General features: G+C 33.0%; 1 protein-coding gene across 3 annotated transcripts in view; it reads left to right on the top strand.

Annotated features, from left to right (window-relative positions):
- FBXL17 (F-box and leucine rich repeat protein 17) overlaps window positions 1–18,515 on the top strand; it is a 478,445-nt gene that overhangs the window by 36,185 nt on the left and 423,745 nt on the right. For 2 of the 3 annotated variants that reach the window (XM_058538073.1, XM_058538096.1), the window contains exon 4: window positions 1,820–1,951. The exons of the other annotated variant lie outside the window; for it this stretch is intronic. In XM_058538073.1, coding sequence (XP_058394056.1) covers window positions 1,820–1,951 — 132 coding nt within the window. The remainder of the gene's footprint in view (window positions 1–1,819; window positions 1,952–18,515) is intronic. 3 annotated transcript variants of the gene reach the window in all.

Below are 18,515 nucleotides of genomic sequence, written 5' to 3'. Positions count from 1 at the left end.
TTATTTGTCAAATATTTATTTCAATTTTAATGGCTGTATAATGTTCAATTTTATGAAAACACCATAATTTATACCTTTAAGTTGTTTTCTGTATTTTCCTTTTTTTTGTGGGGGGGAGGTGAGGAAGATTGGCCCTGAGCCAACATCTATTGCCAATCTTCCTCTTTTTGCTTGAGGAAGATTGTCCCTGAGCTAACACCTGTGCCAGTCCTCCTCCACCCTGTATGTGGGAGGCTGCCACAGCATGGTTTGACGAGCAGTGTGCAGGTCCGCGCCTGAACCTGTGAACCCTGGGCTGGGCTGCCAAAGCAGAGCGTGCAAACCCAGCTGCTACACGCTGGGCCGGCCCCTATATTTTACTATTTAAAAAAAAAATCCCTTCTGCTAATTTCTTTTAGTGAAATCTTACCAAACACCTCTAGTTAATTATTCCAACAGTTTATTATGAAAAATTTTAAATGTATGGAAAATTTGAAAGAATTCTACAGTGAACACCCATATACCCACTACCTAGATTGTATAATTAACACTGTAGTGTGCTTACTTTACCACGTATTTCTCCAATTATCCATCACTCTTTAGTTAATTTTTTGGTAAATATTTAGAAGCTGAGTCATACGTTTTTCAGGCACATTTTATAAAATTTTTTCATTTATGCTAAGTAGCCCTCCAGGAAGGTTTTTAATACTAATTTACACTCTTACCAGTGATGTATTAGCATACTTTGAATGCTTGCCAACACTGGGTCTTATTGTTTTTCTTTTTTTTTTTTTTTTTTTGTGAGGAGATCAGCCCTGTGCTAACATCCGCCAATCCTCCTCTTTTTTTTTTTTTTTTGGCTGAGGAAGACGGCCCTGGGCTAACATCTGTGCCCATCTTCCTCCACTTTATATGGGATGCCACCACAGCATGGCTTGCCAAGCAGTGCGTCGGTGCGCGCCCGGGATCCGAACCAGCGAACCCCGGGCCACCGCAGCGGAGCGCGCGCACTCAACCGCTTGCGCCACCGGGCCGGCCCCAAGGGTCTTATTGTTTTTAATGTGACGTTTTAGATAATTTTTGATATATAGGTTGTTACTAAAGTAACTTTCTTATTTATCTCTAAGATGATTCTTCGTATGTAATACTCATAAAACAGAATTCATTTATAGTTTGTTTGGATCATCTAATCACTGTAAATTTTGAAAGGAAATATATGTAATTTGTTCTCTGTGATACATAATGTTTTTAATGGGAACATTGTACCTATTGAGTAACTATTTAAGGTACAGTTGGGATTTCAATCAGGAAATCACTAGTCCTTTTGTTTTCAGTTCAGTACTCTAACTAGCATATTAGCTCTAGCATATTCAGACTTATTTTCTCTTTCACAGAGTAAATGAGCTGATGGAGAAAAATGATTCATTGGGGCAGTTAGAAGTAGAAGTAGAATCTCATGAATTAAACGTTCTTTCACTGGACCTTTTCACTTCTTGCACCTTTGTTTTATTCCTTGGACCTGTGTCCCACTCAGTGTAACACTTTGATGTAAATACTCAAGAGAAATAAAGATGTGAATCTGAAGTGTTACGGAATCTGGGTACCTAGGTGGGCATATAGTGTGAGGTAGTTGAAGCAAGAAAGTAATTAGAAAGTGAAAAGGCTTACACAATACTGTTTTAAATTATAGAGTGCCTACATTCTATTTTATTTTAAAAGTGATTTATAAACAATTGTTTAACTTGGTATGGCTATTTTCAAAAAATTATATGGAAATCCCACTAGAAATATGTTACCTTTGTTATTTTCTGAGCATTCAGCCAAATCTCTTTGTTTACAGCTGGGCTCAAAATGCAGAGAACTCAAAGATATTCATTTCGGCCAGTGTTACAAGATCTCAGATGAAGGCATGATCGTCATAGCTAAGGGCTGTCTGAAATTACAAAGAATATACATGCAGGAAAACAAATTAGTAAGTACTTGTTATCATTCTTGTGTTTTTCATTTTGTTTCTAATCTTTGAATTCCTTATAACTTAGTTTATAAATTTTCTTCTGCTTATTTTCTTTTGGTGGTTTAGAGGCAAATACTACTTAAAAGCAAGAATCCTCTCAAAACAGTGATTTTATGAATTGACCCTATAACTGTATAGGTGCTTGTATGTGGTACTTGAATGTTAAAAATTTCTCATTAGCACGTGCTAGTATTTTTTTTCTAAATTCTGACTGTGAACTACCTCAGGTAAATTGGAAAAAATTAAATTTAATTGCCAAACATAAGCATGTGGTTGTTGTTCCTTCTGATTCCCGTAGGGATTATAATAATTTTGGATAGTTAGGATTTTTTAATATTCAGGACGATGAATACTTGTGAAATAGAGCCTTTCACTTAGTATGGTGAAAAATGGGATTCAATGAATCGAGGCAGATGATCTTGGTAGTTACATAGATTTTATATTTTAAGCACATACATGTGTAACTCATTCACATGTAATGTATTATATATATTTAAAGTCATTTAATTTTCTTTTATTAAGATATACTTCATGTATCATAAAATTCACTCTTTTAAAGTATACAATTCAGTGGTTTTTAGTATAGTCACAAAGTTGTGCAATCATCATAACTAATTCTAGAACAGCTTCACTATCTCAGAAAGAAACCATGTGCCCATTAGCTGTCACTCTCCATTCCTTTCTTCCTCCAGCCCCTGGCAACTGGTAATCTACTTTCTGTCTCTATGGATTTGCCTGTTCTAGACATTTCATGTAAATAGAGTCACACAGTATGTGGTCTTTTGTGTCTGGCTTCTTTCACTTAGCATAGTGTTTTCAAGGTTCATTTATGTTGTAGCATGTATCAGAGCTTCATTCCTTTCTATGGCTGAGTAATATTCCAAATCCATTTAATTTTGATTTGATAGGTATATAGTACAGGCTAACAGAAAAAGTTGTCACCAGGGAGGCACTAGCAGAGTTTTCAATATTGAAAAATAGCGTACTTTAAAATGTAGGCAAGGTGATCTTGCCTTTGTAACATATTTATAAAAAAGACTTGCTTTTTAATTGTATTCCCAAAATGAAGAGATCTTTTTGTTGCCTCTTGAAGTTAGTTTACAAAATTTGATAAATACATCTCATATATTAATGTAAGTTTTGAAAGGTCTCTAGAAGCATCAGCACTTCAAGTGAGATATTTTAAAAAGAGATTTCAGTTAGAATAATTGAAACACTGTGAATTAAAAGTAAATTTTAATTACCACATAGAATTATATTTTTCTCTGAAGCTATATAGTAAAAATAACCTCACATTCCTCTTTACATTTAATACAAATTTAATAATCACTCTTGAGGCTATATGATCTTGTAGAGAGAATAAGGTCATCTGGGTCAGAGTGAATTTTTGAATCCTGGTATCCACTCACTTGCGTTGTGATCCTGGGAAAGTGAATTAAACTCATTGAACCTCCTTTGCAAACGGGATTATTAATACTTACCTTTTTGCAGGTTGTGACTTTGAGGATTAAATGACATAATATCCTTAGATTGTCTAGTACAAACTCTGACTCATAGGAGACACTAAAAAAACTAGTAGTTTTTATGAAATCACAACTGTATTTGTTGTCTATTGGTTTTCACTTTACATTCGATAAATTAAAGCATGGTAATCCCAATTTAAAATTTTTATATTTCTCATCTAGTGGGGGTATTTGTTAAGTGGTTAATATTTTTCTTGTTGAGTAAACACAGAGTAAAAACATTTTTCTTGGCATATTAAAAATTTTAGTCAGTGGTTTCCCAAAGGAATTAACTGTATATGTTTTGAAACTGCTAGTTATGTTCATGTTAGTTTTCCCCTAATATTGTGATCCATTAAAAGATGATATATTACTTAGATGCTAGGAGAATAGTATGTATGTAGTTTTATTCAGTAAACATTGATTTAATTGGAAATTTGAAGTAATTTTGCCAAATCTTAAAGAAAATTCAGTTCAATAAAGTTCTTTAGATTTAAGGTTCTTATAAAGGGAAATTTAGAATTTCGGACAATTGAATTATTGATAGTTAACCTCCCATAGGCGCTTTGCATTGTATTTTTAGAATTTATGAATAAGGAGAAATATTTGAATTACTTGCAAAGCTACAGTTTTAAGTAGTTCAGGTGTTTTCATTCTGAGAATTATTATTAGTCCTTTAACGACAAATATTTTAAATAGGGTGAGTAGAAATAATAGCAGTCTGGTTAAAGGCAAATAGTATTTATATATGCACATATGAAAAAAATTATTTCTACTGTATATGTGATTATAGATAGGAAATATAAACATCATTAAATAGGACAAATATTTCAAATTAATAACTAATAGAGATATTTAGGAGAAGAATGTGTCTTAAAGGATGCCAACAGAATTTGACCTGTGCACACACTGATCATTAGCCAAATTGTTTCGCTAATTCTCTTATTAATCTTCTCAAAAGAGTATTATAGCTTCATTGTGTAGTCTAAAAATAATCATAGCATATTTTTTTTTCAAGTATAAACTTTACTTACTTTGAAATATCAAATGGGTAGTTTTTATACGTTGGCAGTATTTGACTGAGTATACATTTTTTTTCATATTATATCTTGGCCTTTAGATGGCAGCATTGTCGTTGCATATTTCAGTGACATAGCTTTTGTGTACTTGATATAACTATAAAGATATAATGCTTGTACAGTTTCTGCAGATATTATGGTTTATTTTTAATATTTGTCCTTTAGGTGGTTTTAATGGGAAAATTTCTTAAAATAATTTGAAATATTAGTTGCATCTAGAATGTTACAAGATAAACTTGCTATTTTACACCAAGTAGCAAGATATTTGAATGTTCTTATTTGTGGCACTGATTTATGTAAGGTAAACTTTAAAATAAGAGAAGGCTTCCTGTGTTTATCAGAGGGAGAAGTTTTATTCAGATGGAAAGTGAGGACAATGGCTTGACGTTTTAAGACTCAAATGAGTTTCCCTGAGGCAAAGAATTGAGGACTTCCATGTAAAATATTCCTGAAAGAGAATGAGTTTCTCTTTTTGTCAGTTTTGAGTGAGACAAGTGCCATGCATTTACTACATGGATGTATTGTGCATTTGCTATAAAATTATTATATAGACTCTAGAAGTAGTTTGAGGAATACAGCTGTAGTGAAAGTCTAGCATGTTGTATAGGACTGTCTCCCTTCTTAAAATGATGGAGTAGGATAGACTGCCATTTGTTATCCAACCTTATGTTTTAAAGTACTGGGGTTTTATGATTTATTTAGAAAATAGCTTCTATGCTAAATCCTAGGGTCAGCATATTTGATATAGATCTGTATGTGTTGTGTTGATTTGGTCTATTTTTCGCACCTTCTACTCTGTAGAGTTGAGTTGTGAACTAGAATGGATTTCTGAATTACCAAGAAAGTAGTAATGTATTATGAATAGATTTTAGAAAGTTTTTGGGAATTCATAAATTTTTCCTTGTTAAAACTTGATTTCCTGAAAGTTGATTGTGACCTTTTATTTTTTTCAACCTCCTGGTGAATTGCTATTTAACTAATTTTATAATTCTGTGACATCTCCTAGAGTCCTTTGGCTGCTGCTGTAACATTGTTTGTAATGTTTTTAATTTTATTATCCTTTGGACGCTTACGTGTATGAGGTAGGATCTAAATTCACCTCTCCAGGCTTCCTTCTTCCAGGATGGAAGCATTTTAAGGCATGATTGTGGCAAATGTCATGCTTGAGTTGAACTGAACTCAGTTTATACCTTGATCCTACTGTTTCATCTCCTATGACTTGGGTTCGATCTTAATTTTTGTGCTTTCGTTTCCTTGTTTGCAAAAAAGATATAATGCTACCTCAAACATGTACTTATGAGGATCGGTCTAAATGAGATTAGGAAGTAAAGTACCAAATGTGTTTCATGGCTCGAACATAGGAAGTCTTCAATAAAGGTTACTTTTCTTCTCTCCCTACCAGAGTTTACTTTCTGGAGTCTGCCAGTTTGAATTGGGCTGTGTCAGTGCCTAATATCACTACTATGTTCTCATTTAACCCATTAGCTCTCCACAGTTTAATTCTTTTTTGCTGTTTGCTGTGATTTGAGGCTGTTGTAGCAGCTAAGTGAATAGACTGGTGGCCATGTTATCATCAACTGGGGGGGGGGTGTAAGATAAACATTTGCATCAGAGCTTAAATAGCAGTAGCTTATTCAGTGTTATATGAAGGCTTGCATTTTCTGACTCTTTAACTTTTTAACTTAGAGTTAATATATTAAGATATTTGCCACCCTCCCCTCCCCCGACCCCAATTCCCCCACTATACTCTTGATATCTAACACTCCTTATGAGGTGAGTTTACTTGTAATCTCAGACATAAATAACTTTGCACTTGTGAGGGATTCAGTTTTCTAAGTACTCACGTCAGCCTCCAAAATCTCCCAGGGTAGATATTGGCCTTCATTGCCCTTTGCCCTCTTAATGGATGAGGTGTTTACTTACACCCAGAGTGGTAGTTTCCCATAAACAGTGATCCATGAATGTGGCATTCTAAAGAAGGTAACCTAAAGGTACTGAACTTCATCTTATTGTATACTACATTTCAGGATTTTGCTGTCATTGTTGATATTTTAAAATATTTAACAATACTTATGTTTTATTGAATATTCATAATGTACCAGACAATGCAGTTTTACATAATTAATCTTCACAACCACCATTTGAGGTAGCTTATTTTTATTCCATTTTACAGAGGAGAAAACAGAGGCCTAGAGAGGTTAAATAACAACAAATAAGTGTCAAAGTCAAGACCCTAACCCAGATCTGTTAGATTCCTAAACGTTTGTCCTCAAGCCCTTTGATGGCATGGATACATCACAGAGGGAGGTAATCCATATGCCTTTGAACCAAGCAGTAATTTCCAAAAGGCATTATCCAGCTTTAAAACACTTACTCACAAGTGCTTTGAGACATCAAAGGAAGAAGTTAGTTATTAGCATGAGCAGATCTTTTTGCTAGGATGTAACTGATTTCAGGGGAAGCTGCAAGAAGTACCAATGGAGATATATTGAAATCTTTTCTAGGAAAATTGGTATAATTATTATTATTATTCTTTTTTTGAGAAAGATTGGCCCTGAGCTAACATCTGTTGCCAATCTTCCTCTTTTTTTTCTTTTTTCTCCTCAAAGCCCTAGAACCTAGTTGTATACTCTAGTTGTAGGTTCTTCTAGTTCTTCTGTGTGGGACACCGCCTCAGCATGGCTTGATGAGCAGTGAGTAGGTCCACGCCCAGGATCCGAACCAGTGAACCCTGGGCCACTGAAGCAGAATGCGCAAGCTTAACCGCTGCGCTACCGGGCTGGCCCCTAGTATCATTATTAAAGAGGAGAACTGTCTTCAAGATAGTGTTTAATGTTGATCTTAATTCTGTACAAATATGAACATAATTAACTTTAGTAGTAGAATTGCACTCTTTATACAAAATTTTTTACTTTGCAAAGAACATTTTATATTTTTTGTGGAATTTGGATTCAGAAGCTAAATACCATTTCATTTTTGTCCAGCAGATTCGATAGAAATTTTAATGGGTTAATTAACATATAACTTTTTACTCCGTTCCTTAACACTGTTTCAAATGTTCATTCAGTCCAGTTAACATTTTGAATACCTACCATGTGCCAGGCACTATGAGAGATGTTGAGGAATTAAAAAGAGTTATACTGCTAAAGAGATGAGATGCCCATCTGGTGATAAGTGCTATGGAAATGGCAATCTCGAAAAATAGTTACTTTTATAAGAGATAAAGGAAGAATCAGGAAATCCTATAAATAGTAGGTGACATTTGAACTGGGTCTTGAATGATATATAGTGATGTGATGATTGTGACGCAAGCAAATATTTTTTTAGGGGAAAGGGATTGGAGTTGTGGGAAACAGCATGTGGAATGTTTAATAAGTGGTGAGTATTAAAGTAAGATTAGGTTTATAGGCAGGGTGGTGGGGGAAGTGTTCATATTTGGGTCTGTAAAGGAAGGTAGGGACCAGGTTGTTAAGTTTCTTGAGTGTCATGCTAAGGAATTTATATATGTCTAGGTAATGGGGGCTATAGCCTGGGATTTCAGCAAATGTGAAATGTGATTAAATTTTGGGGTCTTATATTTTTTGTTTAATTTTGAGAAATTAAGAAAAATACAGAACACTAAAAAGAGTAATAACATCTATATGCCAATCACCATTAACAATTGTTAAACATTTTGTTAAATTTGCTTCTTCTTGAATTAGTAAAGCAAATAAACTTTACTCTCTGATGTCATCTTGTGTCATCCCGTTTTCTCCTTCTAGAGACATGGAGACGTCATCTACTATGATGATCTAAAATGCTTAAAAAAAAAAACAACTTCAACATACATAGTGGATACCATGAACAACAATATACTGTTGTTTAGTTTGTAGTCACATATAGTTTATATCTGATGTCATATGGTTTTATCCAGTCTTACAAAGTATATATCACTCTATAATTTGCATTTTTATTTTTAAATTGTTTTTGAGATCTAGCCATAATGAATATGTAATTCATTCTTTTTAACTGTTAGTATTTTATATATGTATATATTCCTTGTTTATCCATTCTCTGTTGAAGGACATTTATATCGCTTCCAGTGTCTTACTATCATAGACAGTGTTGCAATAAAATCTTTGTGCAAGTCTGCTGTACTTATCTGTAAGAATTTCTCTAGGATGTATCCAGAAATGTAATTATAGGGAGGTAAGATATGTATATTTTCAAATTTTTACTAGATTGTGCCAAGTTGCTCTCCATGAGTAATTGAAATCATGGTTTACAGGTGTATCTTGCTGACGGATTGTCAACTCTTTTCAGGGCAAGGAGTATCTAGTTATCTTTTTATCCCAACCTCCCTCATGTTGGCACATAATAGACGTTCAATAAATGTTGGTTTAGCGATAAATGGCTTACTACTGAATTGAATGTGCTTTTAAAAATGCATTTCTTCAAAGTATTTTGGAAACATGCTTTAAAAAGAATATGGTTTTAGGTAGATAAATAAAAGCTTGAAAATAGCTTAAAGATGCAGAGTAAATAGTTTCCTGACTTTTCAAATAAGTAAATTTCTTTTATCTAGTTACTATATTAATAATGCCATTCTTTATGTATCAAATTTATCCAGTGAAAGTCATTAATGTACTCAAGGAGTATTTTCTGGGACAATTGTTTTTAACAACATGCAGTTTTGATCAACTGGAATATAATGTCTATTCTTCTTATCAAAATTATGTTGACTTGTACATTCTTACCATTAATAAAATTGGTTTTATTTTGTTGAATAGTATTTGAAAGACCCACTTTAATTAAAAATAAAAGTTATTTGGCAGACAAATAACTGGGAAAAAAGCAGATTTTTCAATCTGAAGAATAAATATGTTTGTACTCATCATCTGTTCTTTTCTAGAGCCTACCCTCTCTCTTTTTAATCTATTGGTATCTTTCTCCTCTGGGTATCTTTTGTATCTATCAAGTATCCTGATAAGAACATAAATGAATTGTATTCTATCATTTGAAAGGCATGGAAAACTATAAAGAATGAGTGTGTGTGTGTGTTTTTCTTTCCATTTGTACCAGTGTGGTATGGAGGACAGGCAGTGACTTGGATAATATCCAAATAATTTTTCTTTGGAATGTATTAATTTTTTTACCCAGCATATTTACTTGCCTAATTATATTAGTTTGGTAATATTAAAATTAGTTCAGAAACTTTGAGGATTCACGAACTGATGATAGGAGATGCTCAAATGCAAACAGAATTTCAAGAGGAAGCTACGCTAGTGTTAAGAATTCTGGGGGGCTGGCCCGGTAGCATAGTGGTTGAGTTCGCATGCTCTGCTTTGGCAGCCCGGCATCCGCAGGTTCAGATCCCAGGTGTGGACCTACACACCACTTGTCAAGCCATGCTGTGGCAAGTGTCCCGTATATAAAATAGAGGGAGATGGGCACAACTGTTAGCTCAGGGCCAATCTTCCTCAGGAAAAAGAAGAGGATTGGTGATGGATATTAGCTCAGGGCTAATCTTCCTCACCAAAAAAAAAAAAAAAAAAGAATTCTGATACCAGATACCCTAATGTTGATAATGCAAAATTTATTGTGGTTAAAAATAGAAGACTCCAAATAGTATTTACATAGTCTTAAAAAAATTTTTTTTCTGGATCAAATTCTCAATTACTAAAAATATCCAACTTGTTTTTGGTTTAAAATTTATAGTTGGTAGGTTATTCCTAGCATTGTAGTTCTTCTGCTGGTGTTATTTTCCACTTATATATTCTATAGTTGAGATCGTTTTTTTGAAAAAAGATGTAATTTTGTTCACTTTCTTTTAGGACTGCACATTAAAAAAATCAGAAAGAGACTTAGAGCAAATCTAATTATCTCTCAGCTATAAGCGTGAAAGTGCTGTCTCAGGCTTTGTGCCCAGGTGTTGGCAACAAGAGATAGTGGATTGGGATAAAAAGCTGAATCATTAGATTTAGCAAGTAGAAATTTTATGATGGCAGTGGGATGCTAGGAGTACATTAAACCTGTCATTTATGAGCACATGTTCTTCAACTACCTTTCTAGACTGTCAGTCAATAAGTGAGATGTATTGTTTGGATCTAGGGAGAAGTTTTGGCTTATGTTTTTCTTTATCCACAGTAATGAGGTGCTAGAGTCTTAGATTATTCAAGACTTAATCCCATTTATTATTTTAGTGGTTAGGCTTAATGGGAGAAGAATTAGGTTTTTTTTTTTTTTTTTTGAGGAAGATTGGCCCTGTACTAATCTGACAATCCTCCTTTTTTTTTTTGCTGAGGAAGACTGGCCCTGTGCTAACATCCGTGCCCATCTTCCTCCACTTTATATGGGACGCCACCACAGCATGGCTTGACAAGTGGTGCGTCGGTGCACGCCAGGGATCGGAACCGGCGAACCCCGGGCCGCTGCAGGGGAGCGCGCTCACTTAACCACTTGCGCCACGGGGCTGACCCCCTTTTTTTTTTTCAGATTTGCCTTTCTGAATGTCATTTACAAACTATAGTTGAATCTGGCTACCAGTTGACAGGATGCTTCTTTTCCAGCATTTTCTTGTAGTTATCATCAAAAAGTTACATTGTCATGAAAGTGCTCTGCCTCTTGGGCTTTCACCAGGAATCCTCTCTTCAAAAGCTATACAGGTTGTGCTCCTATGTAGGCTACTTTTGTGGTGAGTACTGTTCCTATTCCTGCTGCAGATTTTGCTTATTCATATTACCTAGGTTGTCTTCCTTTGCTGTCTTTTTTGAAGTTCTTGTTAAAGGTCTGAACAAGAAGTTGCCTCCTGGGCAGTAGAAGGATGAATGGTCATGAGAGGGTTTGGGTAAATTCTTTTCCTTGGACTGTACCTTCTGGTTTTTAGTAGCTGAGAACTCGAAAAGCCAGATGAAGTCCATACTATTTTGATAATTTACTTATTTTTTAACCCTCTTATTGCATCTAATTTTGTGTAGCCACATCAAATTTAGGTTGCAGAAAAAATCAATATAGTATTTTTCTTTAACGAGTTCTGTACTTCACTATTTTTGGTTTTTAAAATATGATAGAAGTGGATTACTTCAGGAGAGTTCTTGGGCGTAGAAAATTTGTAGTGTCTATTACCAGGTTTTCGTTGACTGTTTTTGATTTAAGCATAAAATCTAGGTGTTTATAATTCACTTTAATATGCTCTATGAATGAATATATTGGGAATTTGTAATCTAAAGAAAAATAGTTATAAAGGAGTCCTGATTGAACCATATTTGGGTGATTATTCTTATCTTTTATTTTCCTCTTATTGAATATATCTTTGAGGCAATAAAGAGGAAGGCATATATTTATAGTCATTGTTATTTAAATGCCCATATGAGTGCCTACAGATTATAAAATTATTTGCGTTGTTATGCTAGCTTTTCATTTTGACTCCTTTGAGAACATGGTAGAGTTAGGTTAAGTTGTGATTTGTAGATTCTCTGAATGGAGAATCAAAATATATTTTCATGTCTTTTTACTAGGTTAATAAATGGTTAGTAACCATTGGTTAACCATTAGGTTAAGCAATAGGTTAATAACATTAACCTAATAATAGGTTTATGTTAATTTTAAATATTTGAAGATAATTTTGAGTAGTTTATTTCATATGTTTTAAGTTGTTGCAGGACACAATTTTGTATACACATACGTACATACTCCTCTTTCATTGATATGTTAATAAGTACTTTTCTCATCATATGTAGTTGTAGACAGTTCCATTATGTAATCTGTTATACATTCCATAAATTACAGTTGTTTTAAGCTTATGAGTGAAGAACTTAATGGAAAACAGTGTGAAAGGTAAAGATGTCTTATATATTCCACTGAATTCAGTCATGACCTATGATGTTTCCCAAGATTGACTTTTTATTTTTCACATCCACAACCCAGGAATGCTCTTGCTAAAATACTCCAGTATTTTCATCATTTCAGAAATCCGTAGTGGCTAACTTCAAAGATTTCTCGAGTTACTAGTCTCTCTTCTCATTATGTTCTCAACTTATCCATTTACTCTTCATTTTTTATCATCTTGCTTTCTTCCAGTATGTGTTTATTACCTTCAAGCTTAGCTAAATATTATTTTGTATCAAACATTCTTTAAGAATTTCACCACATTTGTTACTTTCTCATATTCTGTCAGCTTTCTGTATGTTATTATTTCTCATTAATCCATTGATAATTTGTTGTAGGTTTCAGGGCTTCAGTTTAGTCATGTAAGCTTCTTGAAAATGGGGATGAGATTGTTTTTTTTTAGCTGTAGTTAGTGACTGAGTGTATATTTGTCAATGTTTTGACTAAATGGTTAGTTTTCAGGACTTCTTAAACATTTATTTTTTTCTATATAAAAATTGTAAATTTTCTGAAAAGGACTGTTAATAAAGATGAACCATTCTATACTAAATTCTTTTGGTTTAGTTCTGCAAAAACTTTTTGGGACAAGGAAGAAAGCTATTAAAAATTAACATTATTAATGAGACACATATCAGTAACTTTAAATATGATTATTTGTACTTTGATATGTACATACAATATAGGTTTTGTACATAAGATTCAATTTTTATTAACAATCGACTTGGTCACACATGCTTCATTCTATAGCAATGTCAAGTGATTCTTCATTAGAAGTGTTCATACCAGAAGAATAGCAATGATAGTTGGAGGAAGTAAAATCCCAAATAAGTATGTCCTTTTCATGAATTAAGTAGTTTTTAGGAAATGATTTCTTAAAAGTGAATGCTGAAACTTGTGGCTTTAAAAATTTTTTTATTGCGAATTACCTGTTAATGTATTTTCATTTCTTGGTTTACATCCCATTGAGGATATTTGAGTTGTTTCAGTACTTCCACCAAAGCATTTTCCGTTCTTCTGGTTTCAGACAACCCTGACAAAAATCTCTCAAGCATGCTGAGAATTGTGGTCCTTTTTCTTTTGTCGTTTTTTAATCACTTGATTCTTTAAAAGATGAAAGTTAACAAGTTACCTCTATGGTTGAATTTGTTAAGAAGATCTTAATTTTATTGTTGCAATTAGAAAGAGATAGGTTAAATATAGTATTTATTATATATCTTGGTTGCTTGGTACCAATAAAACACACTAAGCAGACCTGGCATTAAATTTAGTTAGAGCACTGACATTACATGCTTTGAGAGTAATATACCATGCAGAAATTACAGACAAGTGTTTTTTTTAATACTTTATATAAAATTCTTAGTTTTTATTATCATAAATTGGCTCCATTTATTTTATTAACTTTTTATCCTTCAATATATTTTAATGGTTTTGTAGAATCAAAAATTGAGGAAATACCCCAAAAGAAGCGTAAATAGCTATTTTGTTAGAATAATGCAGTTTGTTTCTTCATTTTCTTAGAAGATTAAGTAGCATTTGGAAAACTTAAGGAAAAAAATTGGATAAGTATTGGCTCAGCCTGTATTGTTTAACCTTGGATGAAGTTGCGTTTTTTCAGTCGAGAAACGATATCTTTTTCTAGTGTATCTAGATGGCTTTCTTCTGTAAAATCAGTACAAGTATGTAAGAATCATCTTTTTTATATATTAAAGTCTATTGGAAACAATCACTTTTTTCCTAATATACTTTATATTATGATATTTTTGGATTAAGTTTTTTAAGAAGAATATAATTGTGCTGATTGCTGATCAGTATAAGAATAGGAAATGTTTCACATATAGTCTTTTCCATAGTGGTAACTTATTTTCAGTCTAGTGTATGCATTTGCTCAGTGTCACAGGTTAATTCTTTAGACCTGGGTGCCTTTCCCCTTTCTTTCCATCAAGGCATACCTTTCTTCAGCTGTTGTAGAGACTGACTTCCTCCAGTTATTAAAATCAACTTGTAATCACCTTAATGCTTACCTCCCGCCTTTGAGATTCAGATTCTGTATTTGTACATGTCTAAGGTGAATTATTTATTTGTTTTTATGCATTATAATATTAAAGGTACATAAAATTTGCATGCGTATCTTGTCGATCATACATTTCCTTCTTCTGACTCTACTTTTAGAAAGTTAAGGAAAATCCTCTTTCTTAAAAAAAAAATGATAGTGACTTAATCCTGAAAGTGATCTTAGAATGCCTCTAAACCTCTTTCTTGCAAATCTCTGTATTGCATGCCTGATAATGAACCATCTATCATTGTAGGTCTATGTGGAGAGGGTTATTTATTGATGAATATTCAGGAATTCATGCAAAATTTTAATGAGAGTTGAAGAATTGTTAGTAAAATGGTGCCAAAATGATATTTGACCAGATTTTTCTAATTTCCAGCATTTAAAATGATTGTTATTAATGCCTTTTTAAAAAAGAGGTTACATCTGCTCACAACATTTAAACAAGACTAGAGAAACTTATTTTCAGTACTGACTTACTCTCACACCAGATTAGTGTGAGAATCTGTAATTTAACAATTGAAATGATTGCCTCTTATGAATATGTGCATTGTTTAGGGAACCTCTTATGAATATGTGCATTGTTTAGGGAACCTTTCCGTTTTTAGACGGTGTATGGGTGTATGGCGATACCCACTAAGTAGTGGTCCTCTTAAAACTTTTGTGGTTTCATTTACTATTAACATGCTCTTTGACAGCTGGCCTTTGCTAATCTCACACCATGGGTTTGAAACTTTTTCCTTAAAGCTTTATAGTTGAATTACAATACATTGTGCCTTTTGTTTTCTCCTGGAAAAGGATTTAAACAAACGTTCTATTGCACTTGTTGAATATGTATTTCATAGTAACCACCATGAAGTTTGCAGCATTTAAGTAGATGAAGAAGCAAAGATAAAAGATACACATTTAAGAAGGCTTGGTTTCACAGTTGGTGCATAATCCTGTCTGCTGTCATTGGTACCCTAACCCTATACCTACCAGAACAAAAGAAACTGAATAGGAAATTGTGGGAGCTGGGGAACATTCAGTTGGCAGCCCATCGCATGGCCTATAGGCTTTGTCAGGTCTCAGTTTGATGCCCTTTATTCTTTCTGACAGATGTGAGGTAGGGTCTATGAGGGGAAAGTCATTACTAGAGAGAGGGCAGTGTCAGATCAAAAGTAACCAGTGATCAAACAAGGTAAAGGGCTGTGGAAAATAGGCTCTCTTTCTGGCCTCAACACCTGCCTGATCACTGAAGGGAATAGTCTTGATGTGTCAGGGCAAGTTGATTTTCTTTGATGTACAGTGAATTAGAAGTCAGAATGGAAGCCTAACTGGAGTACAGAAGATTTTTACTTCATAGTTCTTGGGCAGTTTGGGTGTTTAAATTTTTTACTTTAATTATCTAGAAGTTACAGAAGTCATTCACTGTTGACTAAAATATTAAAGCTTACCCATTCTAACTTTGTTATCACTATATATTTAGAGATAGTACTACTAAAAAACAAGAAAGTTTCAATACAGTGTAGAACAGGCTTTAGGAGTCACCAAATTCTTCATTTCTGTCAAGCATCTAATTATAACTTTAATCAGAGCATTTGTATAATTATAATGGTGGATACAAAGTAGATAGTGCTAAGCTTGGCACATAGTAGGTCCCTTCATGGTAAAATTTTAGAAGTTATCTCACTAAGTAATTTCAAATAAATTTGAGTTAACTCTTTTCCCCTAAGTGCTTATTATTATATTTTCTTTTAAGGTAACCCTTTCTAATCAAGTCAATTGAAAGAAAATTTAAAGAGACAATGTCATTGGGGTTTTGTATGTATGGTTCTTTTTCCCTGCCCTTTCATCTTTAGAAGTATGTGACTAAAGACTAGAAGAAGGATGATATTTTTATCTTTCATTAGCTTGCTGTGTGGATAAATTGACAATTGAAGCACATTTTAAAAAATTTCAATTATGCTGTTTTCCTCTTTACATTAAGAGCAAAGATTTGACCACTACTAGATTTCACTGTCTCAACTTTTGGAACTGCAACTGCTGAATTTCATTCAGGTTCATAAATAGTTCATAACAGTCATTTTGTCCTCTAATTCTGGAAATAAGAATTTATTTGAAATTACTAATTTTCCAGTGAGAAGAGTAAGGAATCTTTGTGCCTCACTCAGCCTTTTAAAAGTGATTTTTAATCTAATAATTTATCTGACTATTCATCTTTGCATGAAGTCCCATATTTGTTTGTTTCTTTTTGATACTCTTATGTAACCTAAATCTTTTTTTATACATTTAGATGTATAAAAGAATATAAAACATAATACATATTATGTTGTATTATCTTCACATTAAAGTAATGTTTGGCTTCTAGACTACTGTTAGCTATAAATATATTTATTCTTGAGAAATTTCAGAATAATATGATTGAGCATAGTTAAAAATACTGATATTTCTGGTTTGGCTTCTAAACAAACTTAGCCTGTAAATTATCACTGAAAATGTTTGTTTAGAGTCTCCTTTTTAAGTAGTTTGACTTAGTAGTTCTTATGTTGGCATTGAGTTAAATGTGTTATCATTTTTTATTTGATTTATTTTATTTGGAATACAATATCTTGTAAATTAAGATTCTATATCTATTTTTGAAGCTTTGTGAAATTTAAGAAGTCTTAGTACAAATTCATTACACAGTCTAAATACAATTGGACTCTTTTTTGCTTTTGATTGTTTTTTAACACGTTTGCCCTGAATTGCCTCTGAAGGGGCTGCAAATTGAAACCAATGTGATAATATTACTCTGATTTGGAGAGGAGAATGATTTTGGTTTGGATCTTGGTTCTCTGAGGGCCTCTCTTCAGTCTGCCGTTCAATCTGAATATTTGCAAAAAGAATTTGAGTTTGCTGATATTTTAATATTAATGCTAGGAAGAAATTTTTGTGCAAGGTAAATTTCTGTAAGTATATGTCAATTGTTTTTTCAAAATGGACTTCAGCAGCATAAAATTTTACTGGTCATAATCTTTGGTTCATGGCATACTATTATTATTGGTCCATGTGTGATCTTATTTTCTTATGGAAATTAATTTATTTATAAATTATTTAACATTTACTCAAGAACCTTTTATCTAAACTAAGAACTAGAGTATTATCAATAACTTTCAACTACGTGTGTATTCCTCCCTTCTCTCTTCTCTGACTCCCCTTTAGAGGTAATCAGAGGTAACCAGAAGTAACCATTATCCTGAATTTTAATATTTATCATTTTTTCCATTTTGTTGCCTATGTGTCTATGCGTAAATAATAAATTGTTTAGTTTTTACTTGTTTTTAATCAAATAAATTTCTAAAGAGGTCATTGATGAACTGGTAAAAGTAGTGCTTTAGCAGGTATTTTAAGGTGTTATTTAAGAGTGATATAATTTAGTAAATTAAGGGAGGTATGTTTCTGAACTTAAAGTTGATACTGTTTAAATCTAATTATTAAGATATTCTCTGTTGTATTTTCATGTTATTTTAGGTCTTCAGATTGAGTATACAATATCTCTATGTTGGTCCTTTGCATTTTGCATCTTCCATTTATAAATTATATTCAGAGGTATGGAGAGTGAGGTCTTTTCTTTTTTAGTTTTTGTTTGCTGCAATTGTAGCAATTCCTGTGACTTGATGTATAGGTTAGAAAAATTACTCTTTTAGGTGACAGAGGTAGTTGGTCAGGAATATCTATCTTAAACTAATTACCATTTTGGTATGGAGGTAAGTGAATTTTAAGCTTACCAAATGACCTTGATGATTTACTTAGTTTGGAGTGTCATTAGTAATTTAATAAATCCAACCATTGTCGTTGTTCATAAGGATAAAATGACTATACTAAATTTCTTTGATTGCTAGATATACTATTTGATATATATGATTTAATAACAGCTTTTTGGGGAGAAAAGAATAACTACGTTAAATATGTTGATTTTAAGACTTCCTGTGATTTCAAAGCTACTAATTTGCAGAAAAATGAGTGTCTTTTTTTTTTCCTGCTGAGTTAATTAGATGGTC

This window comes from Diceros bicornis, chromosome 1, assembly GCF_020826845.1.
Source record: "Diceros bicornis minor isolate mBicDic1 chromosome 1, mDicBic1.mat.cur, whole genome shotgun sequence".
Classification (NCBI taxonomy): domain Eukaryota; kingdom Metazoa; phylum Chordata; class Mammalia; order Perissodactyla; family Rhinocerotidae; genus Diceros; species Diceros bicornis.
This window is presented reverse-complemented; position numbering and strand designations above follow the sequence as displayed.